Source organism: Microchirus variegatus (assembly GCF_963457635.1).
Source record: "Microchirus variegatus genome assembly, chromosome: 8".
Lineage (NCBI taxonomy): Eukaryota > Metazoa > Chordata > Actinopteri > Pleuronectiformes > Soleidae > Microchirus > Microchirus variegatus.
The window spans coordinates 21,218,695-21,241,212 of NC_139809.1; the positions used below are offsets into that span (position 1 = coordinate 21,218,695).

The 22,518-nt window shown below is 39.9% G+C and overlaps 2 protein-coding genes across 2 annotated transcripts in view; one reads left to right on the top strand and one right to left on the bottom strand.

Annotated features, from left to right (window-relative positions):
* grm3 (glutamate receptor, metabotropic 3) overlaps nt 1-3,065 on the top strand; it is a gene marked incomplete at its 3' end in the record, with an annotated part of 41,358 nt that extends 38,293 nt beyond the window's left edge. Inside the window, exons 10-11 of the mRNA XM_083894048.1 lie at nt 69-250; nt 2,999-3,065. Of these exons, the coding sequence (XP_083750174.1) occupies nt 69-250; nt 2,999-3,065 (249 nt within the window). The remainder of the gene's footprint in view (nt 1-68; nt 251-2,998) is intronic.
* Nucleotides 3,066-12,179: 9,114 nt separating this feature from the next.
* elapor2a (endosome-lysosome associated apoptosis and autophagy regulator family member 2a) overlaps nt 12,180-22,518 on the bottom strand; it is a gene marked incomplete at its 5' end in the record, with an annotated part of 30,727 nt that continues 20,388 nt past the window's right edge. Inside the window, 9 exons of the mRNA XM_083893536.1 lie at nt 12,180-12,270; nt 13,596-13,764; nt 14,155-14,333; nt 15,224-15,350; nt 15,472-15,573; nt 15,662-15,758; nt 15,840-16,026; nt 17,825-17,998; nt 18,084-18,347. Coding sequence (XP_083749662.1) covers nt 12,202-12,270; nt 13,596-13,764; nt 14,155-14,333; nt 15,224-15,350; nt 15,472-15,573; nt 15,662-15,758; nt 15,840-16,026; nt 17,825-17,998; nt 18,084-18,347 — 1,368 coding nt within the window. The 3' untranslated portion in view covers nt 12,180-12,201. The remainder of the gene's footprint in view (nt 12,271-13,595; nt 13,765-14,154; nt 14,334-15,223; nt 15,351-15,471; nt 15,574-15,661; nt 15,759-15,839; nt 16,027-17,824; nt 17,999-18,083; nt 18,348-22,518) is intronic.

Below are 22,518 nucleotides of genomic sequence, written 5' to 3' on the forward strand. Positions count from 1 at the left end.
GGCAATTACTTTGCTCTACATTAGCATGAGCATCATAAGTAATTACTGTCTCCTCCTGTCGTCTGCAGGTTCAGACCACCACGATGTGCATCTCAGTTAGCCTGAGTGGCTTTGTGGTGCTGGGCTGTATGTTTGCACCGAAGGTCCATATCATCATGTTTCAGCCCCAGAAGAATGTGGCCAGTCACAGGCTTAACCTCAATCGCTTCAGTGTCAGCGGGGCTGCCACCACATACGCATCTCATGGTAAGTTACACACAGTTACATGATTTTTTAAAGAGACAAGGGTTTAGAGCAGCACTATTGTTGTTTCCAGCTTCACTCCACTACACTACAGGCATTATTATCATCATTATTATTACTATTACAGAGATTATTATTTTTTTATCACTGAGTTGGGTCACCACCGCAATGAGCTGGAGCCAGTACAATCGTCTTCTTCGTTCTTTTTTATATTGCATTTACAATCCGTCTTATCAAAAAAATTGCAAATCTGGACTTTCAATCAAAACAAGAGGTAATAATTAAAGGAAGACCAACGCCGGAGCTGGGAGGATTACTTGAATGTTACCTGATCTTTTCAAACGGAATGGTACACCCGAAAAAACTGTCTGTGGGGATGTTCTACGAGCGACGTGCACCTGTTACCTGCTCTTCTTCTATGCAGCGATGTGCACCTGTCAACAGAGTTACAGAGATATCCTTGGAGAATGATTAGGTGCATGGACTTACAATATATAGACATACTGTATAAATGTAAGACCATACACAATTTTCTATTTAAAAAAAAGAGAGATCAGCCAAAAAATCTAATTAGACCGTATATTAATAAATATTATATTGCTTTTCATGCTATCATATTGGTGAACAGTATGGAATATTGTAATTGATTAAAACATAATTAAAAGCTTTTAAAACAATTAAATGTTTGAATTAATTTTGGGTTCATATACAGTGGTATGCAAAGGTTTGGGCACCCCTGTAAATGTTCATGATTTTCCTTTATAAATCATTGGTTGTTTGAATAAGACATTCCAGTTAAATCTATCATATAGGAGACAAACGCAGTGATATTTGAGAAGTGAAATGAAGTTGATATGATTTACTGAAAGTGTGCAATAATTATTTAAACAAAATCAGATATGTGCATAAGTTTACACTTAAACTTTAACAAGATTCCCAGTCCCTGCACTGACCACACAGCCCCACAGCATGATGGAACCACCACCAAATGTTAGTGTAGGTAGCAAGTGTTTTTCTTGGAATTCCTCACAATGTTCCTCACAATTGAAACTGAGAGCTTAAATCTCTGAGATAGCTTTCTGTATCCTTCCTCTAAACCATGATGTTGAACAATCATTGTTTTCAGGTCATTTGAGAGTTGTTTTGAGGCTCCCATGTTGCCACTCTTCAGAGAAGATGCAAAGAGGAGAAACACTTACAATTGACCTCCTTAAATACTCTTTCTCATGATTGGATTCACCTGTGTATGGAGGTCAAGGGTCACTGAGGTTACCAAACTAATTTTAAGTTCCAATAATTAGTGCTAAAGGTATTGAAATCAATAAAATGAAAAGGGTGCCTACATTTATGCACATGCCTAATTTTGTTTAAATAATTCTTGCACACTTTCTGTAAATCATATAAACTTTATTTCACTTCTCAAATTTCACTGTGTTTGTCTCCTATATGATATATTTAACTGAAATTTCTTATTCAAACAACCAATGATTTATATAGGAAAATCATGAAAATTTACAGGGGTGCCCAAACTTTTGAGTGATAAGCTACTCTGGTCAAAATTCCTCAGCTCCACTCCGATCACATAACCTGGTACAGGAGAACATTATTTCTGATTTTCTGCCAATGACGACCAAAGGAAGCTCACATTGACACTGGTGGTACACATGCTACAGTTTGAGAACCAAGGTACTGGACAACACATGTATGAGGCAATAGACAACTTGTCTCTTTGCTGGCAGTTTCCATCATAAACGTAAAGGTGGTGGATAGATGTTATGCCAAGATAGTGAATCACTGCTATAAAATGTGCTCATAGCGAGGAGAAGATGGTGTGATGGGAACCCACAAGCAACAGATTCAATGGTTAGTTCTCTGTAAATCATGGATTCAGACAAGATTTAACAAGAGCTAGTCTGCACCGCAATGTTAGCATAGCAATTATTTACATTACACTGCCCATTGCATTGCTAAAGCTAACAGTATGCTACATTACGCTAATGCAACATTGACCCTTTCAGTGACAACAACACTATCTTTAGCTGGTAGACTCCAGAGTTTAATATGTGTCACAAAGCCAGATCCTTTTGTTTTCCTTCAAGTGCTTGAAAACTTTCAGTGATTCCCCAGAGTAAGATAAAGGGAAGTTAATCAGGAAGTTGAAGATGTCAGGTTTGGAATAATGTCCTATCAGGCTGTTTCCAAAGTCATAAATAGCATGACGGGGCATTATAAAGATCAAATTTATTCTGTCTGTCAAGTTTTGTGATGTATCAGTCAATCTCCATGGAAGTGCGCGGTGAACTCTGACAGGTTGAATACAGCACTGGTTGTGAACATTTAAATTGCCGCACCTGCTGCCAACATGGCGGTTAAGAGAATCAGAGAGTCATGTGATATCTGGAGCTCTATTGACAGTCAATATCTGATTTTAAAAATTGACAGCAGGTGGGTATGAGGCTTGGCCAAAAAATGCAACAGGTACTGTCCCTTATGGAAAAGCAAAAAAAAAAAGAAAACGAGTAGAGTCTAGCTGGGCCAACCAAGTCATGCTAGATCTATATAGTGGAGAAGTGCCATAAGAAGCATTTTAGCTTCCACCGCATAAGTAGCCTGAGTATGAACCAGCCTGAAGTACATTACATTAAACGATTAGTGTATGTAACAGATAATGACACACATTCCCATGACCTCAAAACAATAAGTGTGCTCACTTTTTTTTTCTTGTCGTTCCATATCTTTTCCCAGCGTCGGTCAGTGCCCACTACGTACCGACCGTGTGCAACGGGAGAGAAATTGTTGACTCCACCACGTCCTCTCTGTGACCACCTGCAGTCCACTCTCCAAATCTGCCCCCGCGACTGTTAGCCAATGCATTAACATCATCATCTCCATCCCCCTTTAAACCCTCTCTCCTCATCTTATACACACAGTGTATACACTGTCCACATACAAACAGGCACACAAACGCACACACACACAAACAACCGTCCTTGTGGACTAGAACTGTATTGTTTCACAAATGTAGAAAGTGTGTTACTATAATTAAATTATTTTCTAGGGTTGTACATACATGGAATCCACATTGTTGTAAGTAGAGAAACAAAAGAACAAAAAAAAGTTTTTAGGGAGGAATTTTTGAGCCTTTGATTTTGATAGCTTTGTTATGACGCAGTGTAAATAGACATGTGCTTAATCATGGTAGAAGGGTGTGTGTGTGTGTCCCTCTCGGTCCGGATGCACATTTGTGGCTAAATGCTCGCCTCACCTGCAATATTCCACCAACTTTTTATTGTCATGCTTTTTTGTAGGTCTCATTGTTATAACCGATGCATTTCTATTGTTTATCTGTACATTTGTATATTACACTACTGATGGTTCCAACAGCACAACGGTCTCGTGAATGTGGACAAAAGCATAAACTGGAAAGAAAATAACGGCTGGAATGGACTTACAAAAAAAAATAATTGAACACACTGACTTATGTGTCAGAGCCCAATTTTTTTTGTTTGAGAATCTGCCTTTTCACATTCTGGTCAATATGATTTATATCTTTGATCTATGTAAAGAATTTTGGCTTCTTCTTTTTTCCAAGGAAAGTAGATTTTTTGCTTTTGATACATTTTTCTATGTCTTATTCTGGAATCCCTTTATCTAAATGGCCATAGTGGCCAGTCGTGTGTTCACCAAAGCAGTTCTGTGTGCAGTGTGAAGTAATGCTGTCGTCATGGATTGCAAATAATAATAATAATTAATGGCAGGGATGAAAGAACATCACATGTATTTATTTTGACAGTGCTCTGTCAGTTTTTGATCGAAACGGAGGAAAAAGTTGCTGTTTTGGTGAACACATCCTGGATTTCTCCAACTATAGTGGGGTGGAAGCTTTTGTTTGTTTGTTTGTTTTTTTTGTGCCCCACAGATATGGTGTTTGCTGATGTTTTGAATATGGCTATGTGCCTTAATGTTTTTTGATAGTGCTTCAGCAAAAGTTGTAAGAGATCATGTTTACATTACCAGCTCAAAATCCATGTTTGGTAGATGTAAATGTGACTTCAGTATAGAGTACATGTTTGTGTCTGCCATCGAACAGTGAGTGACACAGAGGAGTTCTGGGAGTTCTAAAATAACTTCCTCCTCCTCTTCCACCCATTCTTTCCTCAGCCTGTGATTAAAAAAAATAAGACACACATCACTGACTTTACATCTTTACAGCTCAGCAGCTCCAGTGAATGAAAGAATGGGAAGAGAAGCTCATATTCCATTAAGATGAAGTCATTGGGTCGGCAGCTTATTGAAGTGTGCAGTTTACGCCTGTGTTAAATGTGTTGACGCTGAGAGGCAGAGTCGAGCAGCTGGCTCCAGCAGTCCCACAGAGGCTCACAGGAGGAAGCAGAGCACACAGTGTCAGCTGCTGGCAGATCCCAGCTAACGAAAGGATGTTAGAGTAGAACTCATCTGCATATTCTACTCAGCACTTAACAGAACATACACACCCATCCGAGTCCCTGTTTGTGGCTGGAAATGTGACAGACTCTCTGTGGAGTGACATCTGAGCGAAAAGGAGGCAATAAATGACAAAAAAAAGAAGGATTAAGTCTAAATTAGTGATCATTATGCATTACAACCTAAGTGATTTTACAGCGCGTTCAATTATCACATTATTGTGACACTAATGGTGACATACTAACTGATACATCTGTCAGTTACTGTTCTGTAAAATGGTGAAAAATGACGATTGGTGTTTCGCAAACCTCAAAGTTGCAACATCAATGTCTTTTTTTTGTCCCTAAACCGTTATTATTTCTTTATTACGTGAAGCAAAGAAACCAGAAAATAAACATTTAATAAGTTGAGAAATCTAAAAACGTGTTGTTAATTCTACTTTATTTGAAACGCAGAGCAAAGAAATTGGGAAATATTCACCTTGGAGATGCTGAAGAATCTAGTAGTTTTACTACTTTTGTTGTATAGTGCAAAAAAAAAACAGATAATAACTTGAAATGTAAAAACCTATTGTAATTCCTGTTTCTTTGTAGCATGGTGCAAAGACACCAGAAAATAGTCAAATTTATGAAGATGAAACATTTTTAAAACTTGTTTTAATTCATATATTTACCAGAAAATGTTCACATTTTAGATGCAGAAAAATGAAAATGTGTTTTAATTAGAAACAATACTCAAGCTCATTAATCAATTATCAAAATAGTTAGCTAAGTAATTGATTGGTCATTGCAGCCCTATTGCACATACTGTAATATGTCTAAATAATATAAAGTCTGACGATTATACTTCATCAATAGAGGCTGGTTAGCTTTTTTTTTGAGCCATGCACACTTTGGCACAGTGATTATCTTGGTGAATGACTGATTGAGAGAATTTTAAAGGATGCACCAAGACAAGTCGACCTACATTGGCGCAGATGGGAGAATGAGTGCAAGAGAGAGCGTAGAAGGCTGCTGCTGCTGCTGCTGCTGCTGCTGTGCTGCTGCTGCTGGATTATGTAAAGCACTCCCACAGCCCAGAAGTCACAGTGCTGCCATGGAAGCTCAAAGCATCTCAGAGATTCAGTTTTTGTTAGCAGAAAGCTTAGCATTCACACAGTGGTCCTGCTCCCACAAGATACACCCCGCATGGCAGGTTGCTACGGACAACCACCACCACATCCACTGCTGGAATGTGTATTTGTCTCCTTGTATAGGAGGGTGAGAGGAGAGCGTGAAAGAAGACGGATATAAAGAGGAAAACGGGGGTTTGCTGGTGGTGATTCAAATTGGCAGTGACTGATGAGATTTGGCTCAGTGAGGGCCTGCACCGCTATATTCACAGATTTTAATGGTCTCACAAATAGAGCACTTAACCCTGATTTTCTTCTCACTTAGTCCAGGGACTAGTCATGAACAGTCTCACACTATTCCTCTGACCCTCTCCTTCTCAATCCGCCTCAGCCCTTTAACCTCTCCCTCACCAACTTTGTCTTAAACTGTGTGTGAGATTTGTCACTGAGTCACTCTCAGGCAGGATTTACCTTTATGAGCCAATACACTTGTAGTTTCCCAGTTTAAAAAGTGAGGCCCAGGAAGTAGCAATTACTGTAGCTGTTTGAATGGAAGTCGATGGGAAAATGAGCTTCTGCTTCTCACTTGATTTATAAAGTCAATAAACATTTTCCTGAGGAGTTAATGGTCCCTGTCATTAGGGTTTCAGCTCTTAAATAGAACCTGAATTCAGTTTCGCTAATTATGTTCCCATTTAGAGGTAAAATAGACAATGAAGCACGGCACATAATGAGTGGACACCAGTGATTGACAGCTGGTATTGCTCTGACTGAATGATGTCCGGAAGACAAAGTCCATTTTTACATACGGTCATATACATATAAGCCACAAAGTGAGCACCCAGACATGCTCACGTACTCAATCTCACATCATTCCAGTAGCAGTTATTTTTTCTTTGACAGGGGTTGCCCCCATTTTCTTGTTTGAGCGATGATTGTAAATGTGGAGGTACCAGTGGACTTCTCCGCATAGTTTCCTGGTAACCGCCATCTTTGTTGCCTCTTTTGACCTGGACCACATGTTCTGCGTATGCCTGCACAGGGTCCACGTTCAAACTGCGGACATGGACAGGTGACGACATTAACGTCACGCTGACCATGGTGGACCTTTATAGAAGTGTGACCCAGAACTTCCAGAATTCCTCAAATCTGGACATCCCATTGAGGGAGTCTTGAGGAGGCTGGGGAATTCTGCCAGGAAAATACTTCATTGTTTTTCCACTAGATTACTCCATCCTATCATGACTCCATCTGGAAGCTTCATTAATTGGACTTACCCAAGAATAACCCTGTCAAACAACAACCCGTCAACAACAGACATAGTTTCTTCTGTTCACTCTGTGCCGACTGCCATGTGCTCGACAAAAGTCTCTGTGCTGTTCAACAGAATGTGTGCTTGGCTCTCGAGGCGTAGAAACAAGACTGCGGAGTGAAAGGAAGCTGAGGAAGCTGAGGGGGTCAAAGCTGCAACTCTGGAACTGGCTTGACATAAAGCAATAGTTCCAATAGTTTATGATATGTGCAATAATGAGGCTGTGATGACATCATAATAAATAACAACAAGCAAACGGCTGCTGCTTCTGTCTCGTGTGTCCAGCTCTTCAGACGTGAGTGTACAGTCAATAAATCTCAAGATAGATTTGTCTCTTTAGCGACATTAACAGCCGCTCACCACCACTTTCACACGCGCACACACACACACTCTCTCGTTTTCCATGATTTCAGAGGACATTACATTGACTTACAGTCATTTCCGGGAGACTGACTATAACCTTAACCATAACTGCTAACCTTAACCTAACATTACCACGTCTTCACCTGAAAATGTAGACATTGTTTTTGTGCCCATGAGGAAGAAAAACTCCCCAATAATGTGAGTGTTTAAACAGATTTAGGTCCCCACAACATGAGTAATACCTGGAACACATAGGCTCATCCACTCACACACACACACCCACACACTCACACACACACACACACACACACACACACACTGGCTCTATTCACAGAGCATGTTGGCAAATGTTAGGAGATGTGTCGAACGCTCCTGCCTAATCTGTTCCCTGAGTGATGGCTCTCCAATTAAAGTGTCCAGTGGAGTGCTCCCTGCCTTAAGACAATGCACTCCAGTGTCTAAGCTTAGTCTCTTAAGAAAGAAAGAAAGAAAGAAAGAAAGAAAGAAAGAAAGAAAGAAAGAAAGAAAGAAAGAAAGAAAGAAAGAAAGAAAGAAAGAAAGAAAGAAAGAAAGAACAGTGTCTGCAGTGTCTTCTTTCTTGCAGCCACAGACACAGTGCAGTAAAGAACAGGACAATCTGTTCAAATCCTTTTTTAGGCTACATCATAATCTTTGCAATTACTACCTTTGCAGAGCAGGGTGTTGAAGCTTGCCTTGTGGCAAGTGTGTGGTAATGACTGCCCTCTGGTGGTAAACTCATGTCAGTATGAAGAAAATCCTTACAACCGTCCACAATATGTAACACATGTATATTTAGACACACTTGTCTACATACGTATATATTTCTTATATTTCGTACAAAGCAGCTTATTCAAATGGACACGGAAATTAAACAATACATCTTCATGTCATGCACTGCCCTCTACTGGTGAGTGGGGAAGAAAGTGGGAAAAGTATGAGAGGCATGCAAAGTGGAATCAAATAATCAATAGCTAGAGAACAACAACTAGAGAAAGCACACACCTCATCAAGATCCATCTTTCAGCCAAACTACACAGCAACCTAGAAGCAATACTGACATTTTATCTTTAGTTTTAGCAGTCATAATGAATTTGACAAATACCAATACAAAAATAATTGTAGCAAGAAGATCCAAGGTTCGAGTTATTTCTGCATGGAGTTTGCATGTGTGGGTTTGTCCTCCCACAGTCCAAAAAACATGCAATATGGGGATTAGGTAAATTGGACACTCTAAATCAAGGGTTCTCAAAGTTTTGATACCTGAGGGCCAATTTAGGAACCCAACATTGGACTGAGGGCCACCAAAGGAAAAACAACAGAAAAAAAACCAGAAAGAAATCCCATTTGTACTAATTTAAATGACCAGATTGCAGTTAAGTAATATAAGCATTAATATAATGTAATTTAAGCATTAATATAATAATGTTTTATAATTTATTGGGTAATTGCCCAATTACCCAATTGGTATAACCCAATAATACACTAAAATTCACCATATAGAAACCAGGTAAATACCCAGTATTTTTGTTTACACTTATTGGTCTGTTTCCAGTAATGTCCAATAAACATTTAACAAGCTTAGTAGCTCCTGGATAAAAACTATCAACTGTAATTCAGTGCGGGCCCCCAGAAATGTTTCTGCGGGCCGCCATTGGCCCCTGGGCCGCACTTTGAGAACTGATGATTTAGAGCATTGGTTCTCAAAGTGCGGCCGTGAGCCAATCCTTTGAGGGCCCTCAGTCCAATGTTGGGTTTCTAAACTGTCCCTCAGGTATCAAAACTTTGAGAACCCCTGCTCTAAATTGACATTAGGTGTGAGGATGACTTTTGTCTCTATGTCTGACCCTGTGATGGACTGGCGAGCAAGATTAAAACAAGTTTCTGTGACCCATTAAATCACCTTTTTTATTTATTTAAGTGGAAAAGAAAGTTTTAAAAAAAAATCAGACAAAATGACATTGGCAGTTGAAAATGTCAAGTTGCATGAATCAGTTGCTGCTCCATACAGTTTCACCAACTGACTTTGCACCATAAATATAAATGTTATGAGCCTCAGAGCCTGCAGTCATGTAAGCAGTGGACTGTGCTGCTGTGGTTTTCTTGCAGGTGTGTAGCTGACGTGTCATCAAGCTGACTGCTTACAGCTCATCCCAATTAGTTAGCGCTGCACATCTGTGCTGCTGCTGCTGCTGCTCATCTCCAAATCGCCACCCTGCACCAAACCAGTGTGACTCCTTTTACATGAGATTTCTGTTATTACCTTATATGGAGCCCCTAAAGGGACATGGAGAAAAAAAAAAAAAGTTGTGCGTTATCTCGCAAACGTTTGCGTTATCTTGCAAAGTTTTGCCGTCCACAAAATGCCTCCTCACCGCAGCCCTCAAGGGTTATGGCTGTAAAATCTCTTAACACTGTAACAGTCTCACAAGTACTACATATATATATAGATAATACATATATTATATATTGTATACATACCGGTTTATTTATAGTATTGAAAGAATTAATAAAATTGTGGGTATGGATGTGTGGAGAGAGAGAAGCGGAGCGGAGCGCAGACGGTGGCAGAAACAGCAGAACGCAAACCTTTGCGAGATAACGGAAACATTTTTTATTTTTTATTTTTTTCCTCCATGTCCCTTTAGGGTTTCCGTAACTTCACCCCACGGAGTGAGAGTGAAGTATTGTTTTAGGTGGCTCTGTGTGTTTGTTTGTTTGTTTGTGCTTCCACACTTGCATTTGCCAACATGATCAACAGAGGTCGCCAGGCTTGAAGTCCGTCATCTCTGATTGCCTTGTTTACTGAGAGAAATGCCAGTTTTGTTGCAGTCTATTCATTATAACTTTTAACACTAGTGTCATTTATATAATGTTCTTCGATGTAAGTAATGTATTATGGTAAACGGTGTATATATACAACACTTCTGTTGTCTTGACCTCTTCACTCACACTTTCATACAGAACATAAGCAGTGCATTATCTATTAAATATCTTTCATACCCATTCACACATTGCCATGGGGTTAAGTGTGGGTTAAGTGTCTTCCTCAAAGACAAATCTGCATGTAGTTCTAGCGGAGCCAGGAATCAAACCACAACCTTCGAATTGAAAGACGACTCGCTGAACCACTGAGCGACCGTCGTTTGCAACTACATGATAGAGCTCAAAAACTGACACCATGTTTGTGTTACAGAAGCACAATACAGGTACATGGCAAACTATAATCTGAATAAAATAAAAAACAGAAATATAGCAGATCCCCAGATATACACATACATTATAATATAACATTATATACTGTATTTAGTTTATATATAATTGTTGTATTTCTAATTTCTTCCCTATAGTCTGTTGACTGTCAACTGTAGGATGTCATCTAATCTATGATATTGATGTTTACTTGACAATAAACATATTATCAACAGATAATCAACTAAGAATTATCATTTTGTTATCGTATGTTGATCCCGTTAACTTTCAAGTGACTAATCAGAAGTATAGTCAATAACCAGTAAGGTTATTGGTTGACTCTAAGTTTATAATGTCCTGTATATCTGTACGTTTATTTCCATTCATAGACAAGTAATGACAACACAATATATATATATATATATATATATTAGATGGCAGATCACATGACATTTTAGAAATGACTAAGTTCTTTCACATTATGGAGGATGATGATTCATGACCTGTCTAGTTTGATAATTGTGTAAAATATTGCTAAAATAACGTTTCTAACTTGTGATTGTACTGACTTGTATATGAGGTTGTACAAGAACTTTCCCCCTGAGGATATTAAATATTCCTTACACTTGAACAATAAAAGATGACATTTGTAGTTTGGAGAAATTATTTGAACAATTCAACAAGATAATGATGATTATCATTATCTTATTGAATTAATTATAATGTTACTTTTATTTTCAATTCTTCTGACTGTTTTCAAGCGAGTTGATGGTAGCCTATGTCTCAAAGTCTTCTGGTAATTTGCCAATGGAGAAGAAATGACAGGGTAATAAATCAAGGCGCTTCAACATAATACACAAATACATCATTTATTTGACACTGACAACCAAACACCAAAACCTCATCCACAATGACGACATCATTTATTTTCCAGATCTCAACGCAGTGACCTCCACAAAACAAAAAGGACAAAACAAATGAGACGATACCGGCTTTTTTTGGCCAAAGTATATAAGTCTGTGTCAATGAAAGATAAATACACACACACACACACACACACACACACACACACACACTGGCCATGGTGATCCTGTTGGCAAAAAAAACGAACAAAAAAACGGCACCATATAAAGAAACACTATCTGCTACACAAACTGAAATAAATAAGAACACGTGTCAAATAGGTCCTTTTCTTAACCTGAACTCTTCGAACAGCCTTTCTGACATCAACCTGGATCTGAATATTACCAGGAAGTGTCTCTCACACACCTGCATTCACAGTGTGCTTCCAGTTGGACGGCTTTGTCGTACCCGAGCTTTAAGGCCAGCAGCAGTATGTTAGTGTGACTCCTCTGAACCTGGTTCTGGGAGCCTGATGTGTGTCAGTGAACTCACACTTGGTTTTTTTTCCAGGTACTGAAGCTCATAAAGGGGGGGGAAGGGTGGTGACTTCGAGGATCCATCAGTGGGAAGTCTCTCCAGGGTCGGCAGTCGCAACCCACTCACTTCACCACATCTCCTAGCTCCACACTAGTGCTTTGGAATGGGATGAGTTCAGCTGCACGTTTTCGTACATCTCACCGTTTCCCTGAAATCAAAAACAAATGTTTATTTCGCAGTCTTTTGAAAGACCCTTTTCCCAAATTAAATGACCCAAATTCAGCAACTATTGAATCATTGTGATGGTTAATGTCTCCACTCCCCCTACAGTTTGTTAGCAGAAATCCAGCCTTGTAAGGTCAGGGCCGCTGAACCGAGACCACAGGATGAGAAGGCCTCGTTATTTTAGACATTCATCATGGCAAAGGCGGATAAAACATTGTACTGGCTTTACTGGAATGGCGAGAAGTTGAAAACCACAGAAGCATACAAAACAGACGCCGACCTGGCATTCCTGTTGTTGCACTTCTAAAGTATCTTTGGAATAACTCTCTTTCTCGATGTTGCCATTTGCTCGACTGACCATGTTCAAGAACGATGTCTGTTGCTGGTTAGCTTGCTTAGCAGAGATGTAAGCAAATGTAAGTGTTTGTTATTCCGAGGATGGTCGTTCTTCCATTGGCATGGACATGGCTCCGCGGCTTGTGTTCGCTGGCTCAGTTGAAAAGAAATGCCAGGAGATGTGAGTTTTCACGACAGTGAGGATTAAGAGGTAGACAATGGATGGACAGATATTTGTGAGGGTCCATCCATCCATCCATCTTCTACCTCTTATCCGGGGCCGGGTCGCGGGGGCAGCAGTCTGAGAAGGGCCGCCCGGACCTCCCTCTCGCAGGACACTTCCTCCAGCTCTTCCGGGGGGACCCCAAGGCGTTTCCAGGCCAGCCGAGCGACGTAGTCACTCCAACGTGTCCTGGGTCTTCCTCTGGGTCTCCTCCCGGTGGGACATGCCCGGAACACCTCCCGAGGGAGGCGTCCAGGGGGCATCCGATACAGATGCCCGAGCCACCTCAGCTGGCTCCTCTCGATGTGGAGGCGCAGCGGCTCTACTCCGAGCTCCTTCCTGGTGACAGAGTTCCTCACCCTATCTCTAAGGGAGCGCTCCGCCACCCTGCGGAGAAAACTCATTTCAGCCGCTTGTATCCAGGATCTTGTTCTTTCGGTCATAACCCCAAGTTCACGACCATAGGTGAGGGTAGGAACGTAGATTGACCGGTAAATCAAGAGCTTGTCAATCTCACACATTGGCTGTTTTGGTCCATGCTTGAGTCACTGGTGCACTCTCTTCTTTAAGGTCAAGTGTCACAGACTCCTCCCCCTTTTTAAAATGCCGGAGCTGTTGCTCTGTCCACTGCTCCACTCCATCCCTCAGCTCGCAGCCCAAGAAATTCTAATTGGGTGGATTTGGCCTCAGAAGAATGGGTTTAATGACAACATAACAAATTTTAAGTCATGTGATACTTCAACTCTCACCTTGGAGGCGATGGCTTTGAGTTTGCCAAGCAGAGAAGGTTTTGTGTAGACGACTTCATCCTCTACGTCTCCCTCGTTCTCTCCCTCCATCACAGCACAGCTGTCGGCCCCTGGCATGTCACATTCCTTATTGGCAGACATCACTAACCGGGAATACTTATACTCCAGCCTGGCAAGGAGACAAGGCACAGAGTCAATAACGTAGAAGAGGAGTAACGTTGCCAACATGACTATGAAACACAAACGGTGAAGGGGAGAAGATGGGGGGGGGGAATGAAAGGAAAGGAAAGCAAATCAAAGTACAACGATTCAAGAGTCTTTCTCATTTCTACATGATACATGTCAAAACAAAATGCAGCACTCAAAAGAAGAGAGATGGAATAATGGAGTGGAGGAGAGGAGAGAGGTATCTGCCCTTAACTGGATCACTCAAGACAGTTGATGCCAGATCTGAACAGGGTCATAAGGACCCTGAGGTAGAGGACAGGGGTGTATGGCATGAGAACTGGACAGGAGAGAGAGACTCGGTTAAGGAGGGATGAAGGGGAACCGTTGGTACCGTTTATTCTTCTTCCAGAAATAGCAGGTGATCGAGATGAGCAGCACTGCAGTGAAGGCTCCCAGACCTGCACCAAGATGTATCCAGAACTCCATACCCTCACATGGCAACCTTTTCTTCTCAGGCAACGTCACACCCCCCATGCACAGCTTTGGTTCAGTCCACACATACAGCAGATCCTGAAGATGAACACATGCATATTCATACAGCATGATGGAAAAATGTAGCAGGACCAAAATATATATCTTTTTACACTTGGGAGTGGTGCCAACAGATATGATATCGATCACCTGAAGTCCTACAGACAAGGATGTGATTGATCGATTGACTCTCTGACTCTGATCATGTCTCCTTCAAAAAGAAAATGTCTGGAGCTGGTGACATCAGTGGTGAATTAACATAATAAACAAAACGGCATGTTTAGTTGAATAAATGATTGTTTCATTTTGTAATACTACTAATGAAATTAATGATGTAATAGAACATTGTGTGGATTAGGGATGAGTATGAGTATTAGATTATTGATATTATAACACTTGTTTATATAAAATACTATTATATATTAAAAAGATACAAAACTAATGTTTTATCAATGCTTGCATTATAAAAACAAATCTTTCTACTCCAATGATGACGAGCATTTTCTTCATGTGTGTTTTCAGAAGTAATGTGATTTAAGAGGTTTCTTGAATGCATCTTGAAGCTGCTCCTCTACGATCAACATACTGTCAACCCTGCATGACCGTAACTCGCTCTCATGCACTGGAGTTTAGAATATCCAACGAATGATACCACTCAATATTTGATATTTGATAGAAATGCACATCCCTAGTGTGAATACACTCAGATAATACTTTTATTTTTTTTAAGCAGAAGTATATCTTAATGTGGTATTTTCTTTTACCTGAATTCACCATCTATTTTTCATACTTACAACTTGAGTAAAATGTTTGAGTACATCCTCGACCATTGAGTGAAACTGATTTATAACTTTAAAAACAGGCCATTGATTAATTATCTGACATTAATGGTTAACCCCCCCCCCACACACACACACACACACACCTACCTGGTGTCCTCCCTTACAGGCTCCTTCTATCTGATGGTAGTCTCTGTGTGTGCATGTAGGGCAAGCCCCTGAGCTCTCCCATAAGAAATGGAATGTGCAGCCGTCACATGTTCCTGCAGGACACTGACTGTGGAAGACAAAAACCCAGTCTCAGTCTGTCCCTGCTACACCACCTCACAGCAAAGATAAAGGTTGTCGGAAAACATGGGTTAAGAATAACTGGAGAAACGGTGACAGAGATGTTGTACCTGGGAACTGAGAGCTCTCCTTTAGAGCTCTTCTCTGGGTTACAGCGAAGCGTGACCACTGCACTGCGACCAGACTCACATGAAGAGGTTGTTTCTAAGGACCTTACAGACAAATGTAGAAAAAACAACTTTGTGGACTGATATCTTTCCAAAAACAATGTGTGTGGAATTGTTATGATTATATAGTTACTTGTAGTAGAAGTTCACATCAGGGACTTTCTTCGAGGTCTGGGGAAACAGCTCCGGTGCAGCCTTTATTTCACCAAGTGTAGTACTTACTGTTGCTCCTGCATGACGTAAAGCAAGGTTGCTTAATTGTGATAATGCACTTTAAATGTTTTGAATGTTCCTTATGATCATATACCGACCAAGAAATGTGTCAGCCAGGTTGATGGACTGTGAGGACAGCGCTGTGTGGAAACTCCGTCCACTGGCTGGGATGATTGTGGACTGACAGATGAAGGTCTTGACGGCAGAGGCTCCTTCACCTTTCTCTGTCTGGTGGTCGGTTAGGGATAAGTCTGTAACATTGTCCATGCACACTGCCAGATGACCCTGAAAGGAACATTATGAAGGATTAAGTTGTAAAACGATGCGTCATCAGAGATTAAGGAAAACATGCAACAACATACATAGTAGAGACAGTCACAATTTTGATTTTAATTTACAGTCCATGTAGGAGCCAATTCCTCTGAATCCATATTTCCATTGATAATTTCATTGATTTTCCTTTTACATAGTGTGTGGTCTACACACTATGTAACTGGTGGCCCAGCTCCTGTATATAGAGCAGGTGCTGCAGCCTAGTGGTCTAGAATTAGACAGAATACAAAATATGCTTGTTATCAATTGTCATAAACAGTGACAATTATTATTTTTTCTTCTTTTTTAAACAAACTGGATTTTTCCCCGAGTGCCCCCCCACAACACTGTTTTGGAAAGCTATGAGGAGCCAATAAATGGACATGTTTTAATTTGGAAGGGTGTCTGGATATTGGAAATCTATATTTTCTATATTGGATATCTATATTTGGATATATATTCTAAGTGTTTATTTCTCTCTCATCGCAGGAGCAACTCAAACAGATGGAATACAAATGGATTGCATGGTCTGTGGTCAATCCACCTCACAAACTTACAGTGATATGCAAAAGTTTGGGCACCCATGTTTATTTTCATGATTTCCTCAACCATAAATCATTGGTTGTTTGAAAAAGGAATTTCAGTTAAATATATCATATAGGAGACATACAGTAACATCTCCTTGTGTAGGTCTTTGGAGCTGGTCTGTGGGTTGACTGTGACTGTTCTCACCATCCTTCGCCTCTGCTTATCTGAGATTTTTCTTGCTCTGCCACTTCGGGCCTTAACTAGAACTGTGCCTGTGGTCTTCTAATTCCTCACAATGTTCCTCACAGTTGAAACTGAGAGCTTAAATCTCTGAGATAGCTTTCTGTATCCTTCCTCTAAACCATGATGTTAAACAATCATTGTTTTCAGGTCATTTAAGAGTTGTTTTGAGGCTCCCATGTTGCCACTCTTCAGAGAAGATGCAAAGACGAGAAATACTTACAATTGTCCTCCTTAAATACCCTTTATCATGATTGGATTCACCTGTGTATGGAGGTCAAGGGTCACTGAGGTTACCAAACCAATTTTGAGTTCCAATAGTTAGTGCTAAAGCTAATGAAACCGATAAAATGACAAGTGTGCCTAAATTGTCATATGAACTTTATTTAACTTGTCAAATTTCACTGTGTTTGTCTCCTATATGATATATTTAACTGAAATTTCTTATTCAAACAACCAATGATTTATAAAGGAAAATCATGAAAACTTTTGCATACTATTGTATGTTTAAATTTGGTGTTTTGGTCTGTTGTGCCAACCACCACCCACCCCACAGCCAAACCCAATAACATTGTTCACAACACTTCCAAACTTATCGGCGGGACTGCGCGATATTAGGAAATCGTGCGCTATGTGTTAACATTGCTGAATATTGTGATGATGATGATGTCACTTGCGATAGATTAAGAGATACAAATTAAAGTGTGTTTGTTTTGTTTTGTATTGATACACAGCAAACAATATGATGAAGATTAATAAATAAATATAGCAAAAACAGACAAAAACAAACCAGATCCAAAATTGTATAAAAACCAAATAATCTGCAGAATTTGGATTGCAGTAACCACTTTAAACACTAACGGCTGAAGGGTTGCATGTTTTACACTTCACCCATTCGAATAAAAAAAGCTAATTTTTTTGTACATTTTTACATAGAAAAAAAGTATTTTCTTTGTGAGCATATGCCAGTGTGTGTGTGAAGTGTGTCCATGTATGCACAAACCTGTCCTCCACACAGACTGATGTTGAAGTTGTGGAAGTATTTGGTGCCTTTTGAGGTAAAGCTTGGACCGTTCATCAGTGATCCTACAGACCCAATGAGGCTGAAGTCAAAGGTCAGAGTGGCGTTGCCCTCTGTGTGGGTGAAGTGACAGTCACTGTAACATAAACTGTGGTCCTGAGAAAAACACAAGCAGAGGTAGAAGGTTCTATGTCATATAAATAATCACATTTCATAAACAATGGATGAGTCTGCAACAAACCTTGTCACTCTTGCTGGCAGGTCCACATGGTCTGCAGGCATCAGGGCCCGGTGTGGCATGAGAGACCAGGTACGTGTTCCGTGGACACTCTGTACATTGGTTGCTGTACGCGTCGATATAATGTCCAGGTGGGCACGGCACACAGGTGGAGCTGGACGTTTGGGTGCTGAGGGCACAAGCCCTGCAGGCGGAGGACACTCCATCCACGGCATTACTCACCGAGATGGAGTAGACCCGTGCCACGTCGCTGACGTGATTGCGTAACTGGAAAACATAAGCAAACGGGAAGTGAACTAACTGCAGTGTCAATGTGTCAGGTGCAATATTTGGATTTTATAGAATATGAATATATCCGCCCTCAGTGACCCATATTCCTGCAAAGCAAGTTCATTTAAAGGGCCAGTGTGTGATATCTAATGGTGAGACTGCAGTTTGTAACAATTATAACAAGCGCCTCGATTGTTCCCAAGTTCATTAGGGAACTACGGTGGCCTTCATATACCAGAAAGGATGTCATTCTTCTCTGTTTCGGAATAAGCTTCTGCTTCTAAGTGTTAAACACACACTCTGGCCCTTTCTCAATACCCAAGTATGCAAGTACATGCATACTTCCTTGTTTAACTGTTTAATGTCAGGTGGTGCCAAATGCTTAAGCCTCATTCCCACTACCTACAGTGTTGATAAATTAACATATAAAATACTTTTAATAAATGCATCAGCGTGATACGTGGAAGACATTTACCCGGAGCGAATGTCTGTCAAATATCCAACTTGAAGCCGACTTCACTGCGGTGCATAACCGATGCTTGCAACATAATGCTTGCACACCGTGGTTTGTTTGTTGACAGGCCCAAAATAATCCCACACTTAAACGGACTTAAATGAAGGCGGTGCCTCTTCAAACTTTTCTTTTTTCAGGTAGTCTCGTTCACCTGCCATTGTTTCTACACTGTTCAGACAGCGCTCATCATTCGCATGCGGATCGCTGATTGGCTCCAGGGAAACTCGTTCTGATTGGCTTGGAAAGACCACGACCACGAGCAGACTTTGGCACTGAGAGCAGCGCTGCGCTAATGTCTCTGCTCCAAAGTTTTGATAATGTTTTGTGACGGGCCGAAACGTACCGAAATTCTGTCATTTGCCGTTGTGTATTGAACCGAACAGGGCCTACCAAACGGTTTGGTAAAATACCGAATACCGTTGCATCCCTCGTGACTATACTAGTGTTTGTGAGAGAGTATGATAACGTGAGCGCAAGAATGAATTATTTCTCAAACGGCCTCTCATACCTTTGTCTTGAGTACATAAAAACAGGTGTTGTTTTTGACAACCATCTTAGATTTAGTCTTAGTCTTTTGGACGAAAATGCTCATTAGTTTTAGTCACATTTTAGTCACTTCTATATGTGATAGTTTTAGTCGAGTTTTAGTCGACGAAAACTCAAAAGGGTTTTAGTCTAGTTTTAGTCGAAAAAAGTATAGTCTTTAACAAATGTATTTAGGTCAATATGTATTGGAGATTGTTGTTGGGCAGTGTCGTACATAAGTTGTGAAAATAGCAGCAGATCTATAAGTTCAACACACTGTGAGCTTGCAGATTGGCTATTATTACACACAGAGATCACCACACTGTCACTGAATGTAAACATGGCTAAACATGCTGCTAAAGAAACACACACATAATGAATTGACGTTAGCGTAACAAAAGCTAACTTTAGCCACTACTCCTAACAACTGTGTCCAGTTATTGTCATGTCCCTAAATAATCCATCTGTCTGTTGTTTGCTAACACGTTAGCATAAAGATCGCTAGCTTAAAATGCTTACGACTCCACTTACATAAGTGTCGGGTTAGAAGAAGTCCCTCTGTGGGATTCCTTATCCATCCTCATTCAACGGTGAACACACACACACACACACACGCACACGCGCACGCGCACACGCACACACACACTGCAGAAGCAGTAGCGGGGGACGTGCATATTAAGTAGCCATGTGCTTTCTCCGTGACCGTCAGGTGATTGGCCGAAAAAACGAAATGTCATGCGTTTTAAACGTCTGACAGACCACTCACTGACATTTTCGTCCATTGTCGTCTCGTCAACGAAAACTCACACACGTCTCGTCATGTTTTCGTCATCAAAGAGTCATGTTTATCTCGTCACCGTCTCGTTATCGTCATGAAAAAAAGTGGCGTCAACGAAAATATTTCGTCATCGTCATCGTTGACGAAAACAACACTGCATAAAAAAGGTTTATTCTAAGATGTTTCATGTATTGCATGTATTCATGCTTTTTATTTTAAAGCATGAATATGCTGATTTAAACAAACAGTTTTTTTCAACTGAACCAATAAACCACTCTGCTACGACCAGGGTTGCTGGAAGTGTCTGGACTAAATATCCCCCCATAAAAAACATCTCAACTGTTTTTTCACCCTTTTTCTATGTTGTGAAATGTCTGAGCTCAGTGACGAAATACATCTGTTTGATTTGGAGTTTGGTTTCAGCACCACCTCAGAAATGATCTCTGAAACCAAACAGAAGGGAGTGTTTGGTTTACCTAGTTTTACAAGACTGACTGGGGATGATAAAACTGTCAGGAAGCTTTTCAGAAATCTTGTGTTTCATGACCTAATAATATCAAACATGAGGGCACGCACCCATGAGACAGCAGGCCATGTTTACCGATCTTATCAAAGGCCCAGGTCGCAAAACATTGACCAACCGATATAAAGACTAGTTGTTTTCCTTGAGTTGACAGCATTTCCTATTTCAAAATAACTTTGATAATAAGAATAAAGACATAATGTGAAACACCGTCACTACAAATTCAATTAAAAAGTCAAATGGCTCACATACCAGTCATTTACAGACACCTTAAAAGGGTAGTTCAGGTGTTTTTGAGGTATTGACACATTATCAACATGCTGCCATTTTCACAGAGGTTTAAAAAGAGCCGTCAATCACCCACTAGGACCAAGGTAAACCAGAGCTATGGCGCTGCGTAGCTGAACATGCTGCAAAGTCATAACAAGAGTTGTTATTACATATTCTACATGCGGCTAGACCAAGACACTCAAGTCGTATTCACAGCAGCCTTTCTAATTTGAGTCTGGTTTGTTTGGGGAGGTGTGAATTTGCAACCGAACTCTGATCTGCACTAAAGAAGTGAACTCCCAAACACCTAGAACATCTTGGTCGTCTTGGTTAACTTCAATGAACCAAATGCAGGAAACAGACAACAACGCATAGCATTGCAGGTAATCAACCAGAAAAATATACACGTGTGTAGAAGGATAGCCGGGAGAAATGTCTGAGTCCATTGTTGCAACATATGTGACAAGCATGTTTTTTTCAAAATGAGGGATTTTCGTTATATATATATATATACATATATACATACATACATACATATATACATATACATATACATATATATATATATATATATACATATACATATATGTATATATATATATATATATGTATATATATATATATATATATATATATATATATGTATATATATATATATATGTATATATATATATATATATATATATATATATGTATATATATATATATATATATATGTATATATATATATATATATGTATATATATATATATATATATATGTATGTATATATATATATATATATGAATAACCCTATTCAGATATATGAATGTATCTATGATGATACAATATAGAAAAAAAAAGAAAATCGATCACCAGGGGGCCCCAAGCAGCCGATTAGTTTGCTTATTTCTCTCGGGCCGGCTCTAGCTGGCTCAGTATTGTTGTTTTAAAATGCAGATGTGGTTGAATCAAGTGTGAATGACACAGCTTTGTGTATGAAGTATTGACTGTGATGCTAATGATTTAGCAACTAGCTGAGCGTTAGCACATCATCAGCTCTTTCAGTAACAGACTGATCCATCCACACTGCACCACAGAGCCACTTCAATGTATTTCATTTCATTTGATATTGGAAATATATATTGATCTTTGATCCTTCTTTTTCTTAAGTATATATAGTATATTGTGTTTTTAATTTTTATGAAACAACAAAAACAGATGATGGAAATAGGACTACACGAGTGTAAGGACAAGAAATGATAACAGAATAAGCCAGCCCCCTTCCTATATATTTTATATATTTATAGAAGTTTTTTCATTTCAAATGTTAAGAGGTTATTATGTCCAGTTTTTTATGTATTGTATATGTATTGATCTGTGTAGCAGTGTAGCTCACAACAATAGTATATGTGCTCAGAGAGCTGTGGTTTCACTGACAGCTTAGACCAGGAGGGGGTTGTTCTATGTAAATGTGATGATTCTGTCTCTTGGCTCTCAGAACGGGTAAAATTCTCCCTAAAGCCTTGTTCTTACTCTCCGCAGTGTGCCGGGCGCACTCCAACAATGACGTCATATC